The following is a 21,040-nucleotide window of genomic DNA, read 5'->3' as shown; positions in this document are numbered from 1 at the left end:
ATCATACAGTGAAACCTTACAAGTGTAACATTTTTGAAAAAAATGATCGAGTTGGTATGTTTCTACTTATCAACAAAAAATAAAAGATGCTAGCCAAGCTTTCCCTATCACAGAACTATTGAACAAAAGTCATTTAATTTTGAAAAATTAAACAAATCCCCAAGTTGAGATAATATATAAAAAAATAAAATTTCACAAATGCTTACAGCGATCCAATCCTTATTCTGCTAAATGCACATAAACTGGTTAAGTTTAATAACTCTGGTGAGTAATCAGTAAAACTTACTTCCTTTTCTGGATACAGTAGATCAAAGAGCTTCATGACAGGAAGAAAATCAGCAAGTGCATTTTTCTGAATACTTCCAGAAATGAACTGGAGCAGAACCCACATCAGATGATCTCTGCCTTTGATCAGTCCTCGCCCTGCTAACTGTAAAGAACGTTAAAGTGCAAATGCAGACACAGCCACTGAAGATCCGGAGGTAGAGCCCTGTGGCTTGTTACGCTACAATCTAGATCTAGTCTATGACCCCGACAGCACACATACTCTAAAGGCCCTGAAACCAATGGAGTGCTTGGAAGGCAGGGGCTAGTGGACGGAGGTTATGCCTGGGGAGCACACCGTTGAAGGGGCTATCTGGACAGACAAAATGCCTGTAGGGAACTCTGGGATACTGTCCTGATTAATGATTGATATGGGATGTCCTAGCCTACGAGGGGCAGCACTCTGGGCAAATGCTCTTCATTTGTGTAAGAAAACAGACTGAAAAACCATGGGAAGCAAACCTATAATTGCATACATCCATGGCCTCAGCAACAGTTCCTAGTTCCAGTTTCCTGACTACAGTCCCTTCGTGGCAGATTATAAACTGTAAGATGAAACAAACCCTTTCCTTTCCAAGTGGGTTTTGGCCATGGTGTTTTATCATGACAACAGGCACCTAACCTAACTAGGACACAAGGCACAACTACTATAATAAAGTTGCTCATATGTATACATATGTACACACACATATACATTCCTACATTCTATCGTAGGACTCCTTGGTGGTACTACACTCTTTTCATTTTGTGTCATGTCATCCTGGCATTTCGACTATGTAGAATGAATGACAAATCAGTTTTTATAGTTAGAAAGAAACTATAAAACTTCCAAAAGGAAACCAGACAAGCCTTTTATCCCAGCACTTGGGAGTCAGAGGTAGGTGGATTTCTTTGAGTTCCAGACCAGTCAGGCAACATGTGAGACGAAAGAAAGAGAGAGAGATTGATTGATTGATGGACTCAGGCCCCGACTGCTGTCCCCTCTGAAGCCAGTATCACTGGCAGCGCTGAAAGCAGTCTAAGCCATACCAATCAGCAGGTAAAGTGGCTCTGAGCCAAGTGCGCTGTGGTACGTACCTTCTGATGGAGAGAAAGGACCATATGTGGAAAACTGGCAAACTGGAAAAGCACAAAGAAAATGAGCTGACTGGAGAGATGCTGCCACAGGAGCTGGCTTGTTCCCCCATCGTCAAACTTCTCCTCGGTCTCAGACCTCTCCATGGCATACACCACCAGGTCCACCAACTGGTCCTCCAGCACAGGGCAGCGCTGCTTGTGCTGTAGGGCAGAGATTAAATACAGTATTCCAAAAGCCTCCTGGTTAGTTTCCGAAGTCACCAGTTAATGGGCATTAATTGTAACAAGAGGGCCGAGAAGCATGGAATGGAGTTGAAGTTAAGGTTAGATCTAGTCAATTAAAGCTGCATCGTGTCATATTACTATACAGGATGAGTTTCATGAAAAGTATTTTTCATTTCTCCTGCTTCTAATTAATTTTGATTTTGAATGCAGAATTATTTCCATCTGACAAAAGGCAATCAAAGCGATTTACTACTTTGTAAAGATAATAGACTAAAGTGGACATGATAGGGAGACACTCATTTTTGCAATCTAAATCGAAAAACGAATTTCCAGAGATTAACTATTTAGAAAAAAACAAAGTAAAAAGTAACTTTGTTAAAGTAACAAGTCCAAGCTTACAGTTCCATCACTAACGGGGGTAAATCAGCTACCAGAATGTCTGTTCTTCAATGTGTAGCAATAATCCTGATACTGAAATCAAAACCTCTTCCATAACCAAAAAGAAACTGATCTCTGAGCTAACCTCTGTTCTTCCCTTCTCTGAAGGCCAAACACAATGCAGCTTTAATTTTAAATTAGATCATTTTAATGTCTAAAACAAGAAAAAGAGCTGATTTAAACACTAACAATGAAAATGCAACTTCCCTTTCTAGAGGCAAAAAGATTTGTGTTTTAAAAGCGATTTAAAATGTACTTTTAACAGAAGAATTAAGCTATATTTTAAAAGCAACTTCATTTTTTTCTTTATAAATGTTGTATTATGTAGTAGCAGGCAGTTGGAAGCCTTTCTAATGAACACAATTACTAAAATATAGACGATTTTTCCTATACTTTAGATGTAATTATCGATGTCTTTTGCCATGAAAAAGGGATATTTCTTGAATTTATAGAAAAATGCAAAATGGGGACAAATCTGGAAAGAAACCAAACAATGCACTGCATCCCCTCCTTGCATGCTTTGCCAGCTCCACATTGTAAAGCTCCAATATGGCTGCACTTTCTCGATGCATGCAAATAAAACAAACATCTACCCAAAACGGTAAGCATCAATGGTTGGTTCATATTCTATTTCCCCCAAACACAAGGCCATGATCACAGGTCAACCACGTTACAGGTTACGAAGAGCAATAGTAACACCACCAGTTGAGACTCTGGGACTTCTCCTCCAGATGTAGTCATCAGTATGAAGCAGAGCAGAGTGCAACAGACAACACTAAAGACTAGTTCTCAAGTCAGCATGCAACTACTGTGTACAGGGCTTGAAATTCACTAGTTCTGCCAACCACCAACAACCTAAGAATGGCTCCGACAACACGAATTTAGAGCGAGATCATCCAAAGTAAACAAGAGTCAGAAAAATTTGTGGAAAGAAGGAAAGCCAGGATTTCCAGTAGGAATTTTTCTTTTTTTACTAGTGATGAGAATTTGCTCCTACTTTGGAGACTAGCCAATTTGTCAACTACTCCTCCATCCATGGTGGTCTTCCATCAGTCTACTTCAGGAAAAAAGAACAGACTAAATAAAATTGGTGTTTAGCACCTGAGCCACTTTGGAGTTTCCCTTTCTTGAATTAGATATTTGTTTTTTTAAAGGTTGGATGTTTAGATATTTGTTTTTTTAAAGACTGGATGTTTACCTACAAATTTTCAGGCAAGTTTTGATGGCCACAAAGTTAAGGGTTTAAAGAATACCAAAAATATTAGCATTTTAACAAAATCAAAGCAACTGGGAAATTCACAGTTCAAGCTGATGTTCTTTCAGCACATGCCACGTCTCTTGTTTTCACCCCAATTTCTCAGTTAAGAATCAATCAGAATCTCTCTGCCACCTCAGACCTTGGTATCTCATGGGAGTAGAATATGTACTGGATGGATTATTCTGGATAAAGGCAGGTACTTTTTTTAAACTAAACTTAAAGGTGGGATTAAGCACATTGTTTTATTTGCCAATTGACAGAATCAAAAGAAGAAAGGCCTGAGATATATAGAGTGACCTATACGTCTACTTTTAAGTAACCTTTGCGTCAGGAGGCAGACTGGTAGAGCTGACAAGAGCGGGGCCGTGTGGATGCTGACAAGACAGCCTGTAGTATGCAATGTTCCAGGTCAGCCTAGGGTACCTACGCAAGATCCTATGTGAAAAAAAACAAAGTATAAATAAATAGGTTTAGTTTTATGTTTTGTTTTGTTTTCTCATGTGTGTGTGTATGTTTTACACTCAAGATTTTGCTATATAGCTCTGGCTGACCTGGTACTCACTATGAAGTCCAGGCTGAACTCAAACTTGAGGAAATCTTCCTGCCTCAGCCTCCTGAGCACTGGGATTACAGGTATGACACCACAATGACTTTGCTTTAGTTTTCAACTACTATAAAATAGTTATATTAAAACAAAAAGTCTTCATCATACTTCAGATTGTCTCATAAAGTGGACCAAGTGAACATTTTAAATGTACTTTAATATTTTATTTATGCTACTAAACTGGCATAAATGTTGAACTTTTAGTTTATAGTGCATCTATATGCATAGATATTTTAAACCTGCTTTTAACAATGAGAATATCCAATTTTGTATTTTAAAATTATTCCTCCACATAATAGTTCAAACTATACTAGACCTTAGTTTACCCCTCATCCGCAGCGTGCCCTGCTTCCTTCCCACTACTTGGACGGCTGGTAAACCAAGCTGCTTTCTGCATTCACTCAGACTCGCTACTGAGTGGTACGGGATGCTTTTTACGGAACACCTCCCTTTTGCATTACACACTTCAGAAATTTTACTTACAAGGGTTCAAGTTAATGCTAAATAGTAATTTACATCAATTTTAAAGCTGTCTATTTAGGACAAGTCGGGAGGTGTAAGTCTCAAGCCTATTAATCCCCTACTTTTACCAAGGAAGCTGCCAATCAGAACCAGATCCCTATGTTAGTAAACAGCTCCCAAAGGCATTTCAGAGAGATGGTAGCCAGAGCCTACACACAGCATACAAATGCGTAAGAGGTGTAAATGATTCATGCTCTTAGTTGTAAGAAAAACGATAGAAACTCTGACGTGAACATAGAACAAACATTTTTTCTTTTTTCCACATTCTACCTTGCTGTGGATCAAGGTTATTTATGACCTGTCTGCGATCAATTTTAGGATTAACCATGACCTAATTCCTACTGGAAAATGCAATATGGACAGGTCATAAAGTCTTCAAGCTTTAATTATTGCACTGTTAGAGAAAGGAAAGAAAGTACAGCAAAGGGTACATAGTTCTGTAATGATAAGAGATGCACTAAGATGATTTGATCCTTTTATTCATATGTTTTTATCCTCCATGGTCTCCTTTTATACTCTGCTCTCCATATGTAAAATAATATAGCAAGGCATGTCGGCATATTATCTTACATCGGTAGATCCACTCACTATAGAGTTGCCTATGGCAACCATTACCCATGAATTGTGAATTTTTGACAATGTTTACTCTACTGTGGGGCCAAAACTAATAATGTTCTGCAGCATTTCCATTATAAACTTTATTTTTAATGGATCTATGTCTTAGTCATAAACTTTTTATAGGTTGAAACTTATTAAAATGATCAGATCACAAATACCCTTCTTGGAATTATTTTGTCAATTTCTACCTTGAGGATAGCTGCATCCTTCCCCCAAAGGAGGGGAGTAAGCCACAGATAGCTAAAGATATAGGGGGGATGTACTTGCAGCCCAAATGACATTTAGCCACCAAATTAAAAAAAGAATGAGTCAAGTATGATTTAACTTTCACTGCAAAATTATTTTTAAGACAAAGTGTGAAGCATTCTTGCAAAGTCAGCTAATACTTACCTCTAGCTCAAGTGAAAGTGTATTTAAAATGTCACTGTGACAGATTATAGGAGGTAACTGTCAGGTACTGCAATGGTCAAGGAGTTCCAGTTTCACATGTACAAAGGATATTCCAGACAAGGAAACTTGGTAAATTTTTTTAGAAGAAAAAAAAAACTGAAAATAATAAAGGAGGTACTACTACTGGCGTGAGTTTGGCATGCAGTTTCAACACTGAGCAAGTTTTATGGCCAAGCCGTATGTCCGTAAAAATAGGGCTTTATCAATGGAAGCACTGGTACAACCTTCACTATAGTATTGCAAACAGCAACGCTACTTAACAGAGCCTAGACAAGAGCGTCTTTTTAAAATCAAAAAGCTGGTCTATTTTAATATGCTGGGCTCAAAAATTGTTAACAAAAATAATTGGAACCACTATTTTGCTTAAAATCTCAAAGGTGCAAAGTCCTGGAACAGACTTGGGAGCATAAAAGTTTGGCTTGTCAAATGTAGCCAGTGGTTTTCTCCTGCCACAGGTGAGCTTCAACTGAGGAGCCCACTCTAAGAGAAGGACTGACAAAGAAGGGTGTTTGTCAAGAGGTATGGGGTCACCTAAGAGTGTGGCATTTCTTAGTCAATCCCCATATTTCCAAAAAAGCCTTCCCTGTTTAAAGCTCACCACTCCAACTTTTAAAAGCAACATATTTCTATGAAAATGTTTTTTTTTCCCTTTCTTTTTTAAAATTGTTTTGGTTTTTAGGCAAATCATCAGAGTATTTTTGTTGATGCTATTTGTTTTTCTTAATAATCTGGAAAGACAAGAGTCTACCACCAATCTTTCCAACTCTGAAAATCCCATCAGGCTAACTTTAGCCTGAAAATGAAAAGAGTAAAATGGAGTGGGGGAGAATGCCATCAAAAAGTAACAGGCTTTACTGAGTGCCAAGTGTTGTCTCTTTCTTAAAAAACAAGAAACCAAAAAATATATATCAAAAAAGAAAACACCAAAAATAAAAACAAAAACCATCCACCAAAAAGAACTCTCACATCCCAAGAAGGTTTTTCAGTGGCCTTGGTCTCAGCATGGTCCCGCCAATTTCAAGCCCCGACCATACACGTATTGTCTAAATGAATCAGTGGCTACAAAGCGGCCAGCGTATCGTTAGTCACAATACAACAGTAAGGTTGTGAACATACCTGAGCAATGTTCAAGGTCTAGAGCATTGGAGGATGGGCAGGACAAGACAGGACAGAACAAAAATAAAGGAAGAAAAAAAGAAAAGACAAAACAGTGACTATGAGGCCAGCCTCAAGAAACCCAAAGTCAGCACAAACCCGCCCACATGTCAAACCACTGAAACCAAACAAACACACACCAAAAAAAGAAAAAAAGAAAGAAAAAGAAAAAGTCAGCAAGGTGGCCACTCTGAAGAAATCAAGGGTTATAAAAAGACACCCAAACAACAACAAGGTCAAAAAATATGGTTAAGTCATGTGTAGGTTTCTCTGGCAAAAGGTAACTTGAAACTGGCCTTATAGAAAAAAAGCAATGCAAAACAAACCAACTTTAAAAATACCTCCCTTTAAATTTAAACATTCTTAATGCAATATATAAATGATAGAAGACAACATTGTTGAGTAAGTTTAATACTGAAAAGGTCATTGAAGAGTTCTTAACTGTTTTGTTTGGTTAACTATGGCAAAGAAAATAGAGAAGAACAGTGAAGATCTACAGATCTGATTGGCTTCCAGCACAGTACAGTACCTGCTTATTTAAACCTAGCATATTGCAGACCATGTCCCTGGAATAGGGCTGCTCCAGTACATATCTCAACAAAGCAGTCTGTGGTTCAAACAGATCCTTTAAAGGAAATAAAAAAGAAATTACTGCTTCAAGATTAACAAATGTGAATGCAAATTATTTGGAATTAAGAGTAAAATCTCCCAAGGAACTTGTTACCTTCCCAGTACGCGAAATCTAGTAGGGAAAAAATTATATTTAGTGTTTACAGGTGATGTGTCCCCACCTTTCATTTGAAAACCAGGGCGAAAACCTTGTGCGAGGTCCTTTAAGGGTTAAAAGTCAAGATAACACTAGATAGAATCATCAGAACTTCTTATTTCCTGAAAACAAAACATTTACAGTTTCCCATTTCAAGAGTCTATTCTTAAAATAAAACATCAATTTCATGTGTCAGTTTAGATAGACTTTGTCCTTGGTGACAGACAGTCCTCAGACACAATGAAGGATTGCTAAGATTTCTGCTTCCCTTCTGTGCAAAACTGACAATTTTCCAGCAGTTTCTACATATCTAAGCATACAATTTCTTGTAACTAAATCCAGTTTATACAACTACTACTATGACAGTACATCCCAAACCAGAAAATTTTTTGAGTTTACAGCTATTTCCTAAATGATCATGTGGCAGCATCCTTCAATATAAGCTGCCGGGCTCTGCTTCTCCAGTAAGACTGCCCAACAACCTTAGCACTTAAACATACACAGTTTTAGGAAAGGAGTGGGTTTACGCCTGTGCCACTTCAGAGACCTGCACTTAACATACACTAGTTCTGAAATAATCAGTACTTGTAAACACATACAGAGTCAGTTTTCTAGCACACGCGTCTTCTTCATTTCTGTCTGTGCTGGCAGAGCCCTCACGCTCAAAAGTCTCTGCAAAATCTACTTCAAACACTGTTTGCATAACAGTTGCTCGACTGTATTATTTGAATTCTGAAATGAATGGGGGCAATTTATGAATGAATTTTAAGACATGCTTTAAAAATGTACTAGTGGAATTGTGATGAAAACTGAAGAACCGTTATTGCCTTAATACAACCTTTTTACTTCTAAATGGATCCCGCCCCTCAGTTTACTCCAGCTCCACACTGACTTGCTGCTCCTTTCTTCACTAATGCTGTATCTGTGGAAGTGATAAGAGACATCCACATCCTTTCAAGAAGTCATTTTAAAGGATTCCTTGTGAGGCTGGAGATGGCTTGGCTGGTAAGAGGGGTGGCTATTCTTCCAGGACCGGGATTTGACACCTAGAACCTAAAGTGCAGCTCACAACCACCTACAACTCCAGCTTTGATGCCCTCTTATGACCTCCACAGCAATCCATTCATGTGGCACATGGACATCATGCAATGCATAACACTCGTATACATAAAACAATACGATACAAATCTCAAACATACACACACACAGGATTCCCTGTGCCATTTTAAAACAGAATAACCAGTAAGTTTTACCGAGAAATTTTTATAATAAGGGCTAGTTTGTAGACACAGGTCATTTTTTGTTTGCTTGGTTTTGTTTTGCTGACAGGTGTCACTCTGGTTTAGAACTTACGATGAAGACCTAGATGGACAGAACTCATAGTTTCCTCTTGCCTCAGCCTTATAGTTCTGGGCTTACAGACATGAGCAGTGACAACTGGTTTTGTGGACACAGTTCTAAGGACAACTAGAATACAGAGCCAGCGTAATCTGCAAGACTGCTTATTAATGCAGTAAGGGGGACTGCTCTTCCTTAACAGAAAATCCCCCAGTGATGACAACAACGCAGCCTCTTTACATCAGTATTAAACTTAGAAACATAACTTCAGACAGCCGCATTTGTCATAAATATCAGCGCAAGGAAAAGATTCTTCTGCTTAGAAATCTAACCAAAGAGAATGGATGCAGTGCTCAAGCTCAAATGCTCTCTTCAAGCTAAGCACTAGTGCCTAAAGACCAATAGTGATGTGTGTGCAGGTCCTGAGTTCAAATCATGACTCTTTCTTTTTTTAAATGTAGAGTCTTATACAAGAACTGTACTTATGGAGAGTTTATCTAAGCACCACTAAGGCAAATCCAAAACCACAGAGTATATCTGGGTAAGAGAATGACATAAAACCTACAGTCAGACGTGGCAGAACACAGCTGCCATCTCAGCATGAGCTAGAGGCCAGACTACTATACAGAGCTCCAGGCCAGCCAAGGCTACATATCAAGACCCTAGCAAAAGAAATGGAAACCAAAGACAAAACCAAAACACACACCATAAAATATAATAAGCCATAAGCTATCTTTCATTAAAATAGTTACTTTTCCAGACTATTAAGAGGCATCTGGCTTTGGACACATGACAATATGGGATGGTGACTCTTAGACAGCCAACACGGGATTAATACATACCTTATCATATGGCAAAAGGCCTTTCAGAGGAAAGCGAAGAGTTGCAGGGTCCAGTTTCCAAGAATTACAGATGGCTCCCGAGTTGTTCACAACTGGCAGAAGACTGCAACGGCCTGTACACATCACAAAAATCTTTCTATGTAAACCTGACCTCTTCAGTATTTAATGAACATGCATGCTCACAAGGACTGGCTTTAATGCCTTTCGGTGCTATCAGGACACTAAAGAATGACAATTTTTATTACCTGAATTTCTTTCTGATGACTGGACAATCAATTTGTACAAGGTTTCCAAATTCAAAACTGTTGCATTTTGTTTAAGTGTCTAAGACAGAAGTCAGCAAAGAACAGTCCACGAGCCAAAGATAGCTGGCTATCTGCTTTTGCCAAGTTGTAATGGCGCACAGCTGCCTCTGCAGTCTGGCAGCAAAGCTGCTACAAACGGCACAACACAAAGCTTCCAATATTCACGACATGGACCTGCACAGATACATGGATGCATAGCACAGATCTCTTCTCTAGGGTTAACGCTTTCTTCTTTTCTTTTGCAGGGTATCCGCAGAAGACTTTGATATAGCATATGCTGACTGCCTACACAAGAGCGTCACTTAGTTATCCCACAGACAACCCAAGCTCAACCTATCTGAAATGAACTCAGCATCGTATTTCTTAGGCCCTAGTTCACTTCTGTAAGTCAGCTAATGATATTAATATCTAATCAGTTATAAAAACTAGAGCTCAGGATTTTCTGTCTAGAATTTATGCAGTTTATCTTCATATTCCCAGTGCCTAAAATTGTACTGACTTGTGAGAAATGCTCAATATCTGATCATTTTAAAAAAGGGGGTCCGTATTCCTAGAGGGCTAAATGGCTATCATCATAACTTAGAAATAATTTGGAAAATATTTCAGTATTGAAAGATTATCAAATGAGAGAATCAAACCAAATATAAGAAAGTAGATAGCTAAAATATCCAGGGAAGAGCTAAGGTGTGAACTACAATGGACTGAAGAGTCTGGTTTCCCAATACGATGCCACAGCGAACAAGCTTGCTGACACTCCCAGTTGCCTAGAGTTTAAGAAGCATTTCCAGGGGTGAGAGATGGAGCTCAGCTGGGGACTGCTCAGCAGGCACGAAGCCCTGGGTCCCATCTCCAGACCACGTAAACTAAGTGTGGCAGCACAGCTTTGTAATCCTAGCACTGAGAGGTGGACACAGGAGAATCAGATGCTCAAGGTTATACAGTCTGAGGCCAGTTTGAGTTACACAGACCTTGTTTTAAAAACCCAAAAATAAAATACAATGAAAGTTATGCAAGCTAACTAAAATATACCAAATAAAAAGTGTTCCTAGTTAGAGGGAAGACTTCCAGAATGGTCTTATGTGAAAGTCACGCCCATCTATGATTTCTGTCGTTACCGTATTCAAAGCACTTGAAAATCATCATTACTGGTTTCCTCGACATTACAAAGTGGCGAGCCTTTCAGCTTTGTCCATCAGACTCACAGTCACAAAAGATCAGGTATTGTGTAATATACTAAGCATACTTTTTTTTTTTTTTGAATTTTCGAGACAGGGTTTCTCAGTAGCTTTTGGTTCCTGTCCTGGAACTAGCTCTTATAGACCAGGCTGGCCTCGAACTCACAGAGATCCGCCTGCCTCTGCCCCCTGAAGTGCTGGGATTAAAGGCGTGCGCCACCACCACCCGGCCCTAAGCATACTTTAAATTGTACTTACCACAAATGGAGTTTATCCTTGCTGTAGGCCTGAAGGTGTCCACAAAGTCTGATACTAAGTTTCCTAGTAACTAAAAGAAAACAAATAAATATAAAAATAAGACCAGGATTACCCAGCATAGAGTGATCATCCATTGGAATTTAAAAATTAAATAAAAATTGTACATTAAAAATTAGTACAAGCCTAGCACAGAATAATTACTCAAAGTGTGTTCTTCCAGATATTTGTCACTCCAAAGGTCCCTAAGTCATGAAGCTGTGTATATTATTAAGCACGTAACATAAGAACTGTCTTAATGAGTTAATAGAGATATAAAACAAATATATTATGCTAAAAATACACTTATTGGGCCAGTGATATGGCTCAACAAGTCACGATGCTTGACACCAAGGCTAATGACATCAGTATAATCCCCGGACACACACAGACAGAAAGAAAACTGACTTGTGCAGGTTAGCCTCTGGCCTCTAACCATATGCATGGCATACACGGTCCATACACACAAAGTATTAAGTGTAAAATATATACTCTCCAAGGATAACCATTTGAAAATGTGCATATGGCACTCTTCTTCCCCTGGAACCCCTCCCACTCTAAGGAGTCAGCCTTACTTTCCCTATGTGCACTCTGCTATATAAATTACTATCTTTTAAAGTGGGCTGTGGGGTGAAACGGTTCAGCAGGTGAAATTAATTGCTGTGTAAACCTGATACCTGTGTTTGAATACTGGATCCCACTGACAAAGGAGAAAATCAACTCCCAAAGCTGCCCTGACTCCACATTCATGGTATGGCATGTGCACAGACATACAAATTTTACTGGCTAATCTTATGTCAACTTAACACAGGCTGGAGTCATGTGAGAGAAGGGAACCCCAACTGAGACGATGCTTCCATAAGATTAGGTTAGTGGCCTACACCCATGTACACACACACATAGTCAATTTTAAAATCTAATATTGACAGAGTAATTCCCTTAAAATATGTATAAAAATGAAGGGTAATTGACAACAGACTGTATTGTTGGTAGTAATACGTTAAGAATGCTTTAAATATTCATAGCTATTATAGAGGAACAGAAGAAAAATCTTAGAGTACAGTGGTGGGGTCATTCCTGGGCCAACAGTCCTGAGTTCTATGAGAAAGCAGACTGAGTAAGCCATGGGCAAGCAAGCCAATAAGCAGCACCCCTCCGTGACTTTTGCATCAGCTCTTGCTCCAGGTTCCTGCCCTGTTTTGAGTCCCTGTCCTGGCTTCCTTTAGTGATGAAGAGCAAAAAAGAAGTATAAGCCAAACAAATCCTTTCTTCCCAAGTTGCTTTGGTCACAGTTTTTTTTATCACAGCAACAGTAACCTTAACTAAGACAAACACACACACACACATACACACACATACACATGCAGAGTGTGTAACACATATACACGAGTACATTATATGCATACAAGCAATACAATTCATATAGATTTGATAAAACTTTAATAAGAATTTAAAATTTTAGACAATGCAAAATTTACCCAATGTGGAAGTTTTCCCTCAGGATAGAGTTTCCTGATCTCTGTGACTGCAAAATAGGCTGGCAACAGGCAGGCATTTCGTTCCAAGATATAAGCTATAACCTAAAAGAAATAAAAAGGTAACATTATTCTTGACTAGTCTCACACACTAAGACCTTTAAATACAACAACAGAAAGGATTTAAAAATGAGTAAGTAGGGCTGGGAGATAACTCAGTTGGTAAAGTGCTCGCATCTGCACACACCTGCAAAATGCTGACACAAAGACACACTTCTGGAAAGTAAACTCAAGAGGTCTGTCATACATCATGGCTCCAGTTAGTCAGGATATATTACATACTTGAAATAGTTATGTGGATCTTAAATGTTTTATCAAGAAAAGAGAATATAAGGGAAGCATGTCTGAAATTCCAACACTTGGAAAGTAGAGACAGGAGAATCAAGCCTATCCTCACCTCAGCTGAAAATTAGTTACATAATACCCCACCTCAAAAAATAAGACAAAAGACTGTGAGGTAAACTATGCTAAACTGTTTGACTTAATCATTCCGTAGGTATGTGTGTATTCACACGTACATGTACACACACACACTCAAAAAGCAGAATTATTATTTTAAAATTTAATATTAACAGAGGAATTCCATTAGAACATGTATAAAAATGAAGGGTAATTTACAATAGACTGTACTGTTGGTAGTAATACCTTAAAATGATTTAAATATTCATAGATATTAACAGTAACAGAAGAAAAATCTTACAGTATTATTAGTAGTTTCAAAAAATAAAAGTGGCCACTGTCTATATTATAACGGTTTAAAATACTTTAGTATCTATACTCCTATCACAACTAGCTAACAAAAATTAAAATTTTTAAATTTCCTTTTGAAAGACAGTAGCCATGAAACAATAGCTGAAATTGAAATGAATGAAATAATTTAAAAAAATGACTTGGGCTAAGATGCAGCTCAGTGTGGCAGAGCACTTGATCAAAATCAGAACTGATTTTATTATCGCAGAGGGAACAGAATGCTCTACAACTACTGCACGTTACTGTGTGAGTTACATGCACACGTGCAGTTGTTCCTGCCTATGACGTGCATGCAGAGGCCAGAGATGAGTATAGGTGTCTTCTTGCTGTTTTCTGATAGGGTGGCTGACCAGCAAGCTCTTGAGATCTGCATACCTCTGTCCCACAACAACAGGGCTGTGGGCATGGGGGACAGGGCACATGCCTGGCTTTTTACACAAGTCCTAGGTATCTAAACTCTATTTCTCTTGTTTAACATCAAGTGCTCCTTCCCACTGAGCACTCATGTAAAAAACCTAGACATGGGAGGCTCCCCCATGAATTTCAGGCATGTGTGAACTTAAGTTACCTCTCGTGCTGCCAGGAGCTGCTGGACAACAGCAGAGCTTACTGTATTCGAGATTGTCAAGATTTTTTCCAAGATCACTTTCAGGAGATCTCGAACACCCTAATAAGAAAAAAGACGACATGGGTTAAAACAAAAAGTATGTATAAAGTCTTCTATGTAAGGCTAAACAGCCAAGTTTCAGGAGTGTACACTGCTTCAAGGTCACACTTTAAAATTTTCAAATCAGCGGCACACGCCTTTAATCCCAGTACTCGGGAGGCAGAGGCAGGCGGATCTCTGTGAGTTCAAGACCAGCCTGGTCTACAGAGCTAGTTCCAGGACAGGCTCCAAAGCTACAGAGAAACCCTGTCTCGAAAAACAAAGAAACAAACAAACAAACAAAAAAAACAAAAAAAATTTCAAATCAGAGGTAACACACTTCTAACACTACCCTGAGAAAAAAAGAATAATGCTCCACAATAGGAGAAAATTCTGCATAACATCTTGTAATGAAAATCCCTTAAAAAAACAAATGGAACTTTCTATACTCTGCCAATCTTTTCTGGCCCTCAAAACAGTCGAAGGGCTCCTACTGTTCCAAAGGTTAAAAAGCCCAGCTTCGCTGTGGTCAGAGATGCATGTGAAAACCCTCTGGAAGCAGGGTAACAATACTCAGTTTGAGTAAAGAGAAAGATCATCTGAGACGTCTTCTGTGATTAATTTTAGAGTTGGCTATGATTTAACAGCAACTATCCCCCTGGTCATTATCAGGTAATTTCTGCTGTGGCAATTCCTTAACAAAGGACAGCAACCAACAGGATTGAGTGAAGTTGAGTGGCGGCTACAGCTGTGGAGCTCCTGCACTGTACTGGGAACTTTAGCGAGAGACTGTGCTGTTGCTTTTGGTCAGGAGCAGAATCCTGAAGACAGGTAAGGAAGGACATGATTCTAGAGAGATCAAGGCAGAGAGCCTGGTCCACAGACCCCTGCTTTCACGAAGCAATGAAAGACTCTAATATCCAACATGGATTATGCCTTGGGGCATCCCATTTCACTGTAACAACATATCAGTCCTGTGTATGTTTTCAAATGTTGGGAGGAAAAAAACTGTAAACTGAGTCATTTTAAATCAGCACAGGTGCAAAAAAGTCAAGTCATTAATACTCTCTACTTTGTTTCTCTTACATGAAATAAGATATACATCCTGTAAGAAATAATCGTGTCTTAAAGCAATCACTTTTTACAATGAGGAAATAAATGATACCTTGTAATCCACTCCTCCAATGATTTTCCGAACCAGCTTAAACGTTAAGGCCCAGAGCTGTGTTCTTTCCCATTCAAGATTGTCAGAGTTTATCAAAGATTCACAAACCATCCTAGGGGATAAAAAGGAGCATTCCAGGTATGAGAGAGAACCCTAAAAATTTTCTAACAGCTATGGTCTGTGGATGCTGGGTACTGTAAGGGCCAGGCCAAGCATGCTTTCTAAAACTACACTGTTAAAGTGTTACAGGGATATATAACACTTCTTGTCTTCTACTTGGAAGACAACTCAAACTTTAAGTAGAACTAAATGATATTCACTATGCTATATTTTCATTGGGGGAAAAAAAATCTATCAAAAGGTTTTGGTTAAATATTTATCAATTACCAGGAGGTGACAAATTGTATTTTTTCAAGGTGACTACATCACATATTCACTTGTACGTGTTTCTGTGAACTACGACACTGATCACACCCCCCGCAGAGCTAGAGGGATGGTCTGTGTTGCCTGGGCAGGTTTAGCGCGATGGCAAGAATGCAAGGCTACATCTTGACTATATTCTTTTTGCATACTTTTGGTAGCCCCAATACATGTTTCAGGAGATAAATGAGTATAGTGGCATTTCATTTGTATTTTAATAAATAAAGCTTGCCTGAGGACCCGAAAAGTAAAACAGCAACACTGCCCAGACGTAAAGACCAGGCAGCAGTGACACACACCTTTAATCCCAGTAGCCATACTAGCTTGCCAGAGAAACCAGGCGGTAGTGCAAGTGGAGAGGATTATAAGACGGGAGGAGAGCTCTCAGGCTCAGTCTCATTCTGAGATTCTAAAGGCAGGACTGCCATTTCAGACTGAGGTGAAGGTAAGAGCCAGTGGCTGGTGGCTTTGCTTTTCTGACCTTCAGGTTGAACCCCAATATCTGTCTCTGAGTTTTTATTAATCATGCTTCAAATGAGCATGAAAAGCTTCTTTCTAAAGGCTTTCAGCCCTCGCTACACCGGACTGTAATGATGAAGCATTATGAAAATTAAACAAAAACGGCTGTTGAGATGATTCAGCAACCCAGAGCTCACCCTCGTCTGGCCCCCTCATGCATACACCTATATACACGGCAACTACTAAGAGAGATGCATATACATCAAAAACAAAATAAATTTAAGACCAAAAATACCTACCTCTTAAGCTAACTTACTTAGGAGCTTCATGCCCCTTTCTGTACCCTTATCTCTGTACAACAACCTCAAATCAATTCTGCTTCTTTACAACAAAAGGTCTTTGCATTGCTCATCCTCACCAACCATACCTGGGTGGAAGGAGACCGGTCTCAACTGCCATTGCTAAGCAGTCATAGAGGAAAGAGATTCTTTTGGGGCTGTGCTGGCCATGAATGAACTTAACAATCCACTGGATGCACTGTTCATGAGAATCCTAAAAATTAGAAAATGCTTTTATTTTAGGCCTGAAGCTACATTTTATAACTAACACAAATGGCTAATATCATACCTAGGAATGTATCAGTACTGCAGATGAAATATTTCACTATGAACATCAGTAAATTAAAATAATTCCTAAAAGAGCAAGATTCAAGTCAGATTCAACTGTGGGCATGGGAGTATACGTTTGTAAACCTAGTACTTGAGGGGATGAGGCATACTGTGGCCATCCTGGGCTACATAGAGTGTTCTATGTCAGTCTGACCAGAATCTAGCAAGATTTTGTACCCAAATAATAAATAAATAAAATTTAATATTTGTTGTATTAATTTTTAAATCTTTCAATTACATAGATTTAACTCTTGCCATGAGACCTCCAAAAGTAGTTAAGATTATATTAACAAATTCACGGCCAATAGAAAACTCACTTAAGCTACTGTGAGCAGCATCTTTCAGGGGGATATAGATATTCCTTTATTTAGGAAAAACCTAATATGGGTGGGGCTTCAGCCTCAACAAAATGGAAATGAATCCAATCTCAATGAATGCCATGATTCCAATCATGAACTGAACGTCTAGGTTTTTGTAATTTGATACTGACAGTCATTGCCTTCCAGGACATCCCAGAAGGCTCTCGATGCCTTGCTCTTCCACACTACCACTAAGCCTTGTGACTTAGAATTGCCCATTTTACTTTTAGCTTTCTCTCTTAATACATAAACTTCTTGAGGACACCTTAACTCACTAAATGCTTAAGGGATCATTTTAAAAACTACCTGGTAGAAGGTGGTGGTGGCACATGCCTTTAATCCCAGCACTCGGGAAGCAGAGGCAGGTGTATCCCTGTGAGTTCAAGGCTAGCCTGGTCTACAGAAGCTAGTTCCAGGAGAGCTAGGACTGTTACACATGGAAACCCTGTCTCAAAAACAAAACAAAAAACAAAAATAAATAAATAAAGACTACCTGGTGAGATGCTCACCAGGCAAAGGTATTTGCTGCTTTGTTGCCAAGGCTAGTCTCCTGAGTTTGATTCCCAGAACCCACATGCTAGCAAGAGATAACTCACTCTTGTAAGCTGTCCTCTGTCCTCTACACAAGTACTGTGATACACATACAAACAAAACCAAAAAAATATTTTTAAAAAGCCCAACAATAATTTAAAAATAAAGAATGCATGAAAGATGCTAAACATTAAAAAGAAAATGTAAAGTTTTTTCAAAATAAAATTTCTCAGTGCTTGATACACAAGGTTAAGAAATTATTACCATTCTATTGTATACATCTAAGGAATAAATACTCTCACATGTTGGTATTTGGATTGTAAACAAGATAACCCTTATAAGAAATAATTAGGTAATTTCCATAAAACTACAAATATTGCTGGGAGTCATTATGCATGCATATATCCCAGAACTCAGGAGGTATAGAGTAAGGCCACAAGTTCAAGGCCAATCTGGACTACACATCTAGTTCCAGGCAAGTCTGGATTACACAAAGACTATATCACATGTGTTATACATCTCCCCTCCATAACTAAGAAGACAAAAAAAACCCCTATCTTTTGATTTAGCAGTATTACGTCCAGTAGCTAATTCTAAGTCTGATCAACAATATTATTCACTATAGCACTGTTTAAAGTAGACAAGTTAAGAGAAGCATCTAGCTAAGCCTGGTGGTCCGGGTCCATGACCCCAGGAAGCAGAGGAAGGGGACTGTTGAAAGTTCAAAATTAGCCTGGGCTACATAGCAAAACTCTATCTAAAAAAATAAAAAAAATAAAATAAACACCTGAAAGTTTGTGGTTAGTTAATAAAGGTAAAGAGCCATATTACAATATATCCCACTGCTACAAGACATAAGAAAGGAAAAGAAACTCTTAAAATTACCTGACGTTACTTACAGAACTTACTATTAAGGGGGAGAAAAGTAAGGAGCTAAATGCTGATCACTACAAATGGTGCATGGTGATTCTATAGAGATAACATATAATTCTGAGGCTGGGGGTGCAGTTCAGAGATGAGGGGATGCCTAGAGTGGGGGTACAGCTCGGTGATGAGTGTGTGTCTAGCACATGTGAAGAAGTGATTGCAACCCCAGAACTCAGGAGACAAAAGCAGGATGATGCAGAGAGATGCTGTCATGTAGATAAATAGTTCCTGGCTCCCAATTGGTGTCCCTGAATTGTGGCTAAACTAGGAAAGGAAGACTAGCCTTCGGTGCCACTCTGATGCCTTGCATATTTCTGATTTACATCAAAGTCTTACCTTTTGAAAAAAAATTAAACCATGCTGTCTTTAGGACCCACCCTTAAGTGGCAAATGTATCACTGGCTCACAGGCAAAGGGAGCTCAGTAGCTCACTTCCCTATCCTTAGTGAACCATGAGGAGATAATGTACTATTTTAACACGGACTCTATTACCGTGTCTTTATGAGGATACACTCATAAATACTAGGTAAGTTTTTGAATAGTGACATTTTTCTTTTACAAGAAATGTTTAACATTATCTGTTTTCACACGGAAACCAAAGATATCAAGATAGGATGAAATGATCTTATATAATCTAACATGGGAGAAATTTTTTAAAAACATCTCCCGCTGCGATCTTATTACACTGACTTTCAATGCAGGTTCTCCAGTAAAGATATGAATGTAAAATGACGGCCATTTTATTTTTCCCTTTTCTAAACCACCTCACGAAAAAGATCAATGTAGACATAAAAAGCAAAAAAAGGAACCAAAAGTCAGCAACCGGATGTTACAAAAGAAATGTCTCACCTGAGAAAGCCCATTCCAAAACTGTCGGAAGGCTGCCAAACAGCTAATTAGTTTTGTTTTTTCATCCTCGGGGGTATCCATAAACATGCTGAAAAGCAAAAATCACATTACTTGCCACTGGTTTTAAAAGGGTATACAGACAGCAAGGCAGACCTTGTAACTCCCCCAAACCAACCTAAGGAAAATCTTACAAAGAAAAATCTCAAAAACCCCTACAAAACCCTGCCTGCCATATACTCACCCCGGGAAAGCCTCTTCTATAATTTCTGTTTTCTGCAAACAAACAAAACAAAAAGTAGTAAAGGATCTGAATAATAAAGAAAGAGTGGAAGGTGTCCCCTGGAGAAATATTCTAGGGCAACATAGGACAAGTCACTTTTATGGGGAACGCGCGGGAACTAACGTGGCTTTCTTTGAATCTGACAGCCGCCCGGCGACCGCCAACCCCAGGAGAGATTCCAATGTCAAAACAAAGGGGGCGGGAAAGGAGCCTGGCCAGGCCCAGAACCGGGACCCGTAGACCCTGCCCCTTCCCACCCTCACCCTGGGGTTACGGACAGCTGCACTCACCACCACCTCCTCGAAAATGCTCTGCAGCTGGGTCTCCATCGGTACCATCGAGCCCCGGGCTCCCGGGGTACCCGGCGAGGCTCGGGTAAACCCCTAGCTCCTGGAAGAATGGAGCCGAGGGGTGGAACCACAGGAAGGAAGCCCAGCTCTCTCCGTCGCTTCCTTTAGAGGTCCGCAACTAAACAGAGCCCGCCCGGAAGCTCGGAAGGGCCCGGTGCGTTCTCGTTACAATCCCCCCACACACACCGGATATCTGTAGCTCTGCTCGATGGTTCCGCGCGCTGAGGTGGACTTGGACTACAGGGCGCCACCTCCTGGCTGGAGCTGGAGCTGCGTCCCGTTTGGAGTTCACTTGCAGCCAAACCAAGTGGTCTCTGTGGAGGACTGATCTTCAGAAGCAGTTGATACCACTTTATTCTTTTTGTTTTGTTTTGCTTTTTTTTTTCGAGACAGGGTTTCTCTGTAGCTTTGGAGCCTGTCTTGGCTCTTGTAGACCAGGCTGACCTCGAACTCGCAGAAATCCGCCTGCCTCTGCCGCCTGAGTGCTGGGATTAAAGGCGTGCGCCACCACCGCCCGGCAATACCACTTTATTCTTGCCCACATGGACCGACCATATCTTCTCTATGATAGCCTCAGCTGCTAGCACATGGGCATGCCACCATCTTTCAATGAATGTTGAAAAAACAAAGGAATAAACACATTATTAATTTGCAAGAGAGTGGTGGTGTTAAGTATATGATTTAAACACAGCATTTTGCATCCCCTGGAA

The 21,040-nt window shown here is 39.5% G+C and overlaps 1 protein-coding gene across 2 annotated transcripts in view; it reads right to left on the bottom strand.

Moving 5' to 3' along the window:
- Med23 (mediator complex subunit 23) overlaps window positions 1-20,427 on the bottom strand; it is a 43,681-nt gene extending 23,254 nt beyond the window's left edge. The window contains exons 1-13 of one of the 2 annotated variants that reach the window (XM_050132309.1): window positions 20,271-20,427; window positions 19,942-19,973; window positions 19,701-19,788; window positions 16,794-16,918; window positions 15,488-15,599; window positions 14,245-14,343; window positions 12,870-12,971; window positions 11,356-11,425; window positions 9,618-9,730; window positions 7,201-7,296; window positions 6,633-6,650; window positions 1,402-1,602; window positions 287-430 (exon numbers count right to left, since the gene is read on the bottom strand). In XM_050132309.1, coding sequence (XP_049988266.1) covers window positions 287-430; window positions 1,402-1,602; window positions 6,633-6,650; window positions 7,201-7,296; window positions 9,618-9,730; window positions 11,356-11,425; window positions 12,870-12,971; window positions 14,245-14,343; window positions 15,488-15,599; window positions 16,794-16,918; window positions 19,701-19,788; window positions 19,942-19,973; window positions 20,271-20,318 — 1,248 coding nt within the window. In that variant the 5' untranslated portion in view covers window positions 20,319-20,427. The remainder of the gene's footprint in view (window positions 1-286; window positions 431-1,401; window positions 1,603-6,632; window positions 6,651-7,200; window positions 7,297-9,617; window positions 9,731-11,355; window positions 11,426-12,869; window positions 12,972-14,244; window positions 14,344-15,487; window positions 15,600-16,793; window positions 16,919-19,700; window positions 19,789-19,941; window positions 19,974-20,270) is intronic. The other variant, XM_050132311.1, reaches the window with a different exon arrangement.
- Window positions 20,428-21,040: the final 613 nt, after the last annotated feature.

Source organism: Alexandromys fortis, unplaced genomic scaffold, assembly GCF_014885135.2.
Source record: "Alexandromys fortis isolate MF-2015 unplaced genomic scaffold, M_Fortis_MF-2015_v1.1 scaffold_421, whole genome shotgun sequence".
Taxonomy (NCBI): Eukaryota; Metazoa; Chordata; class Mammalia; order Rodentia; family Cricetidae; genus Alexandromys; species Alexandromys fortis.
This window is presented reverse-complemented; position numbering and strand designations above follow the sequence as displayed.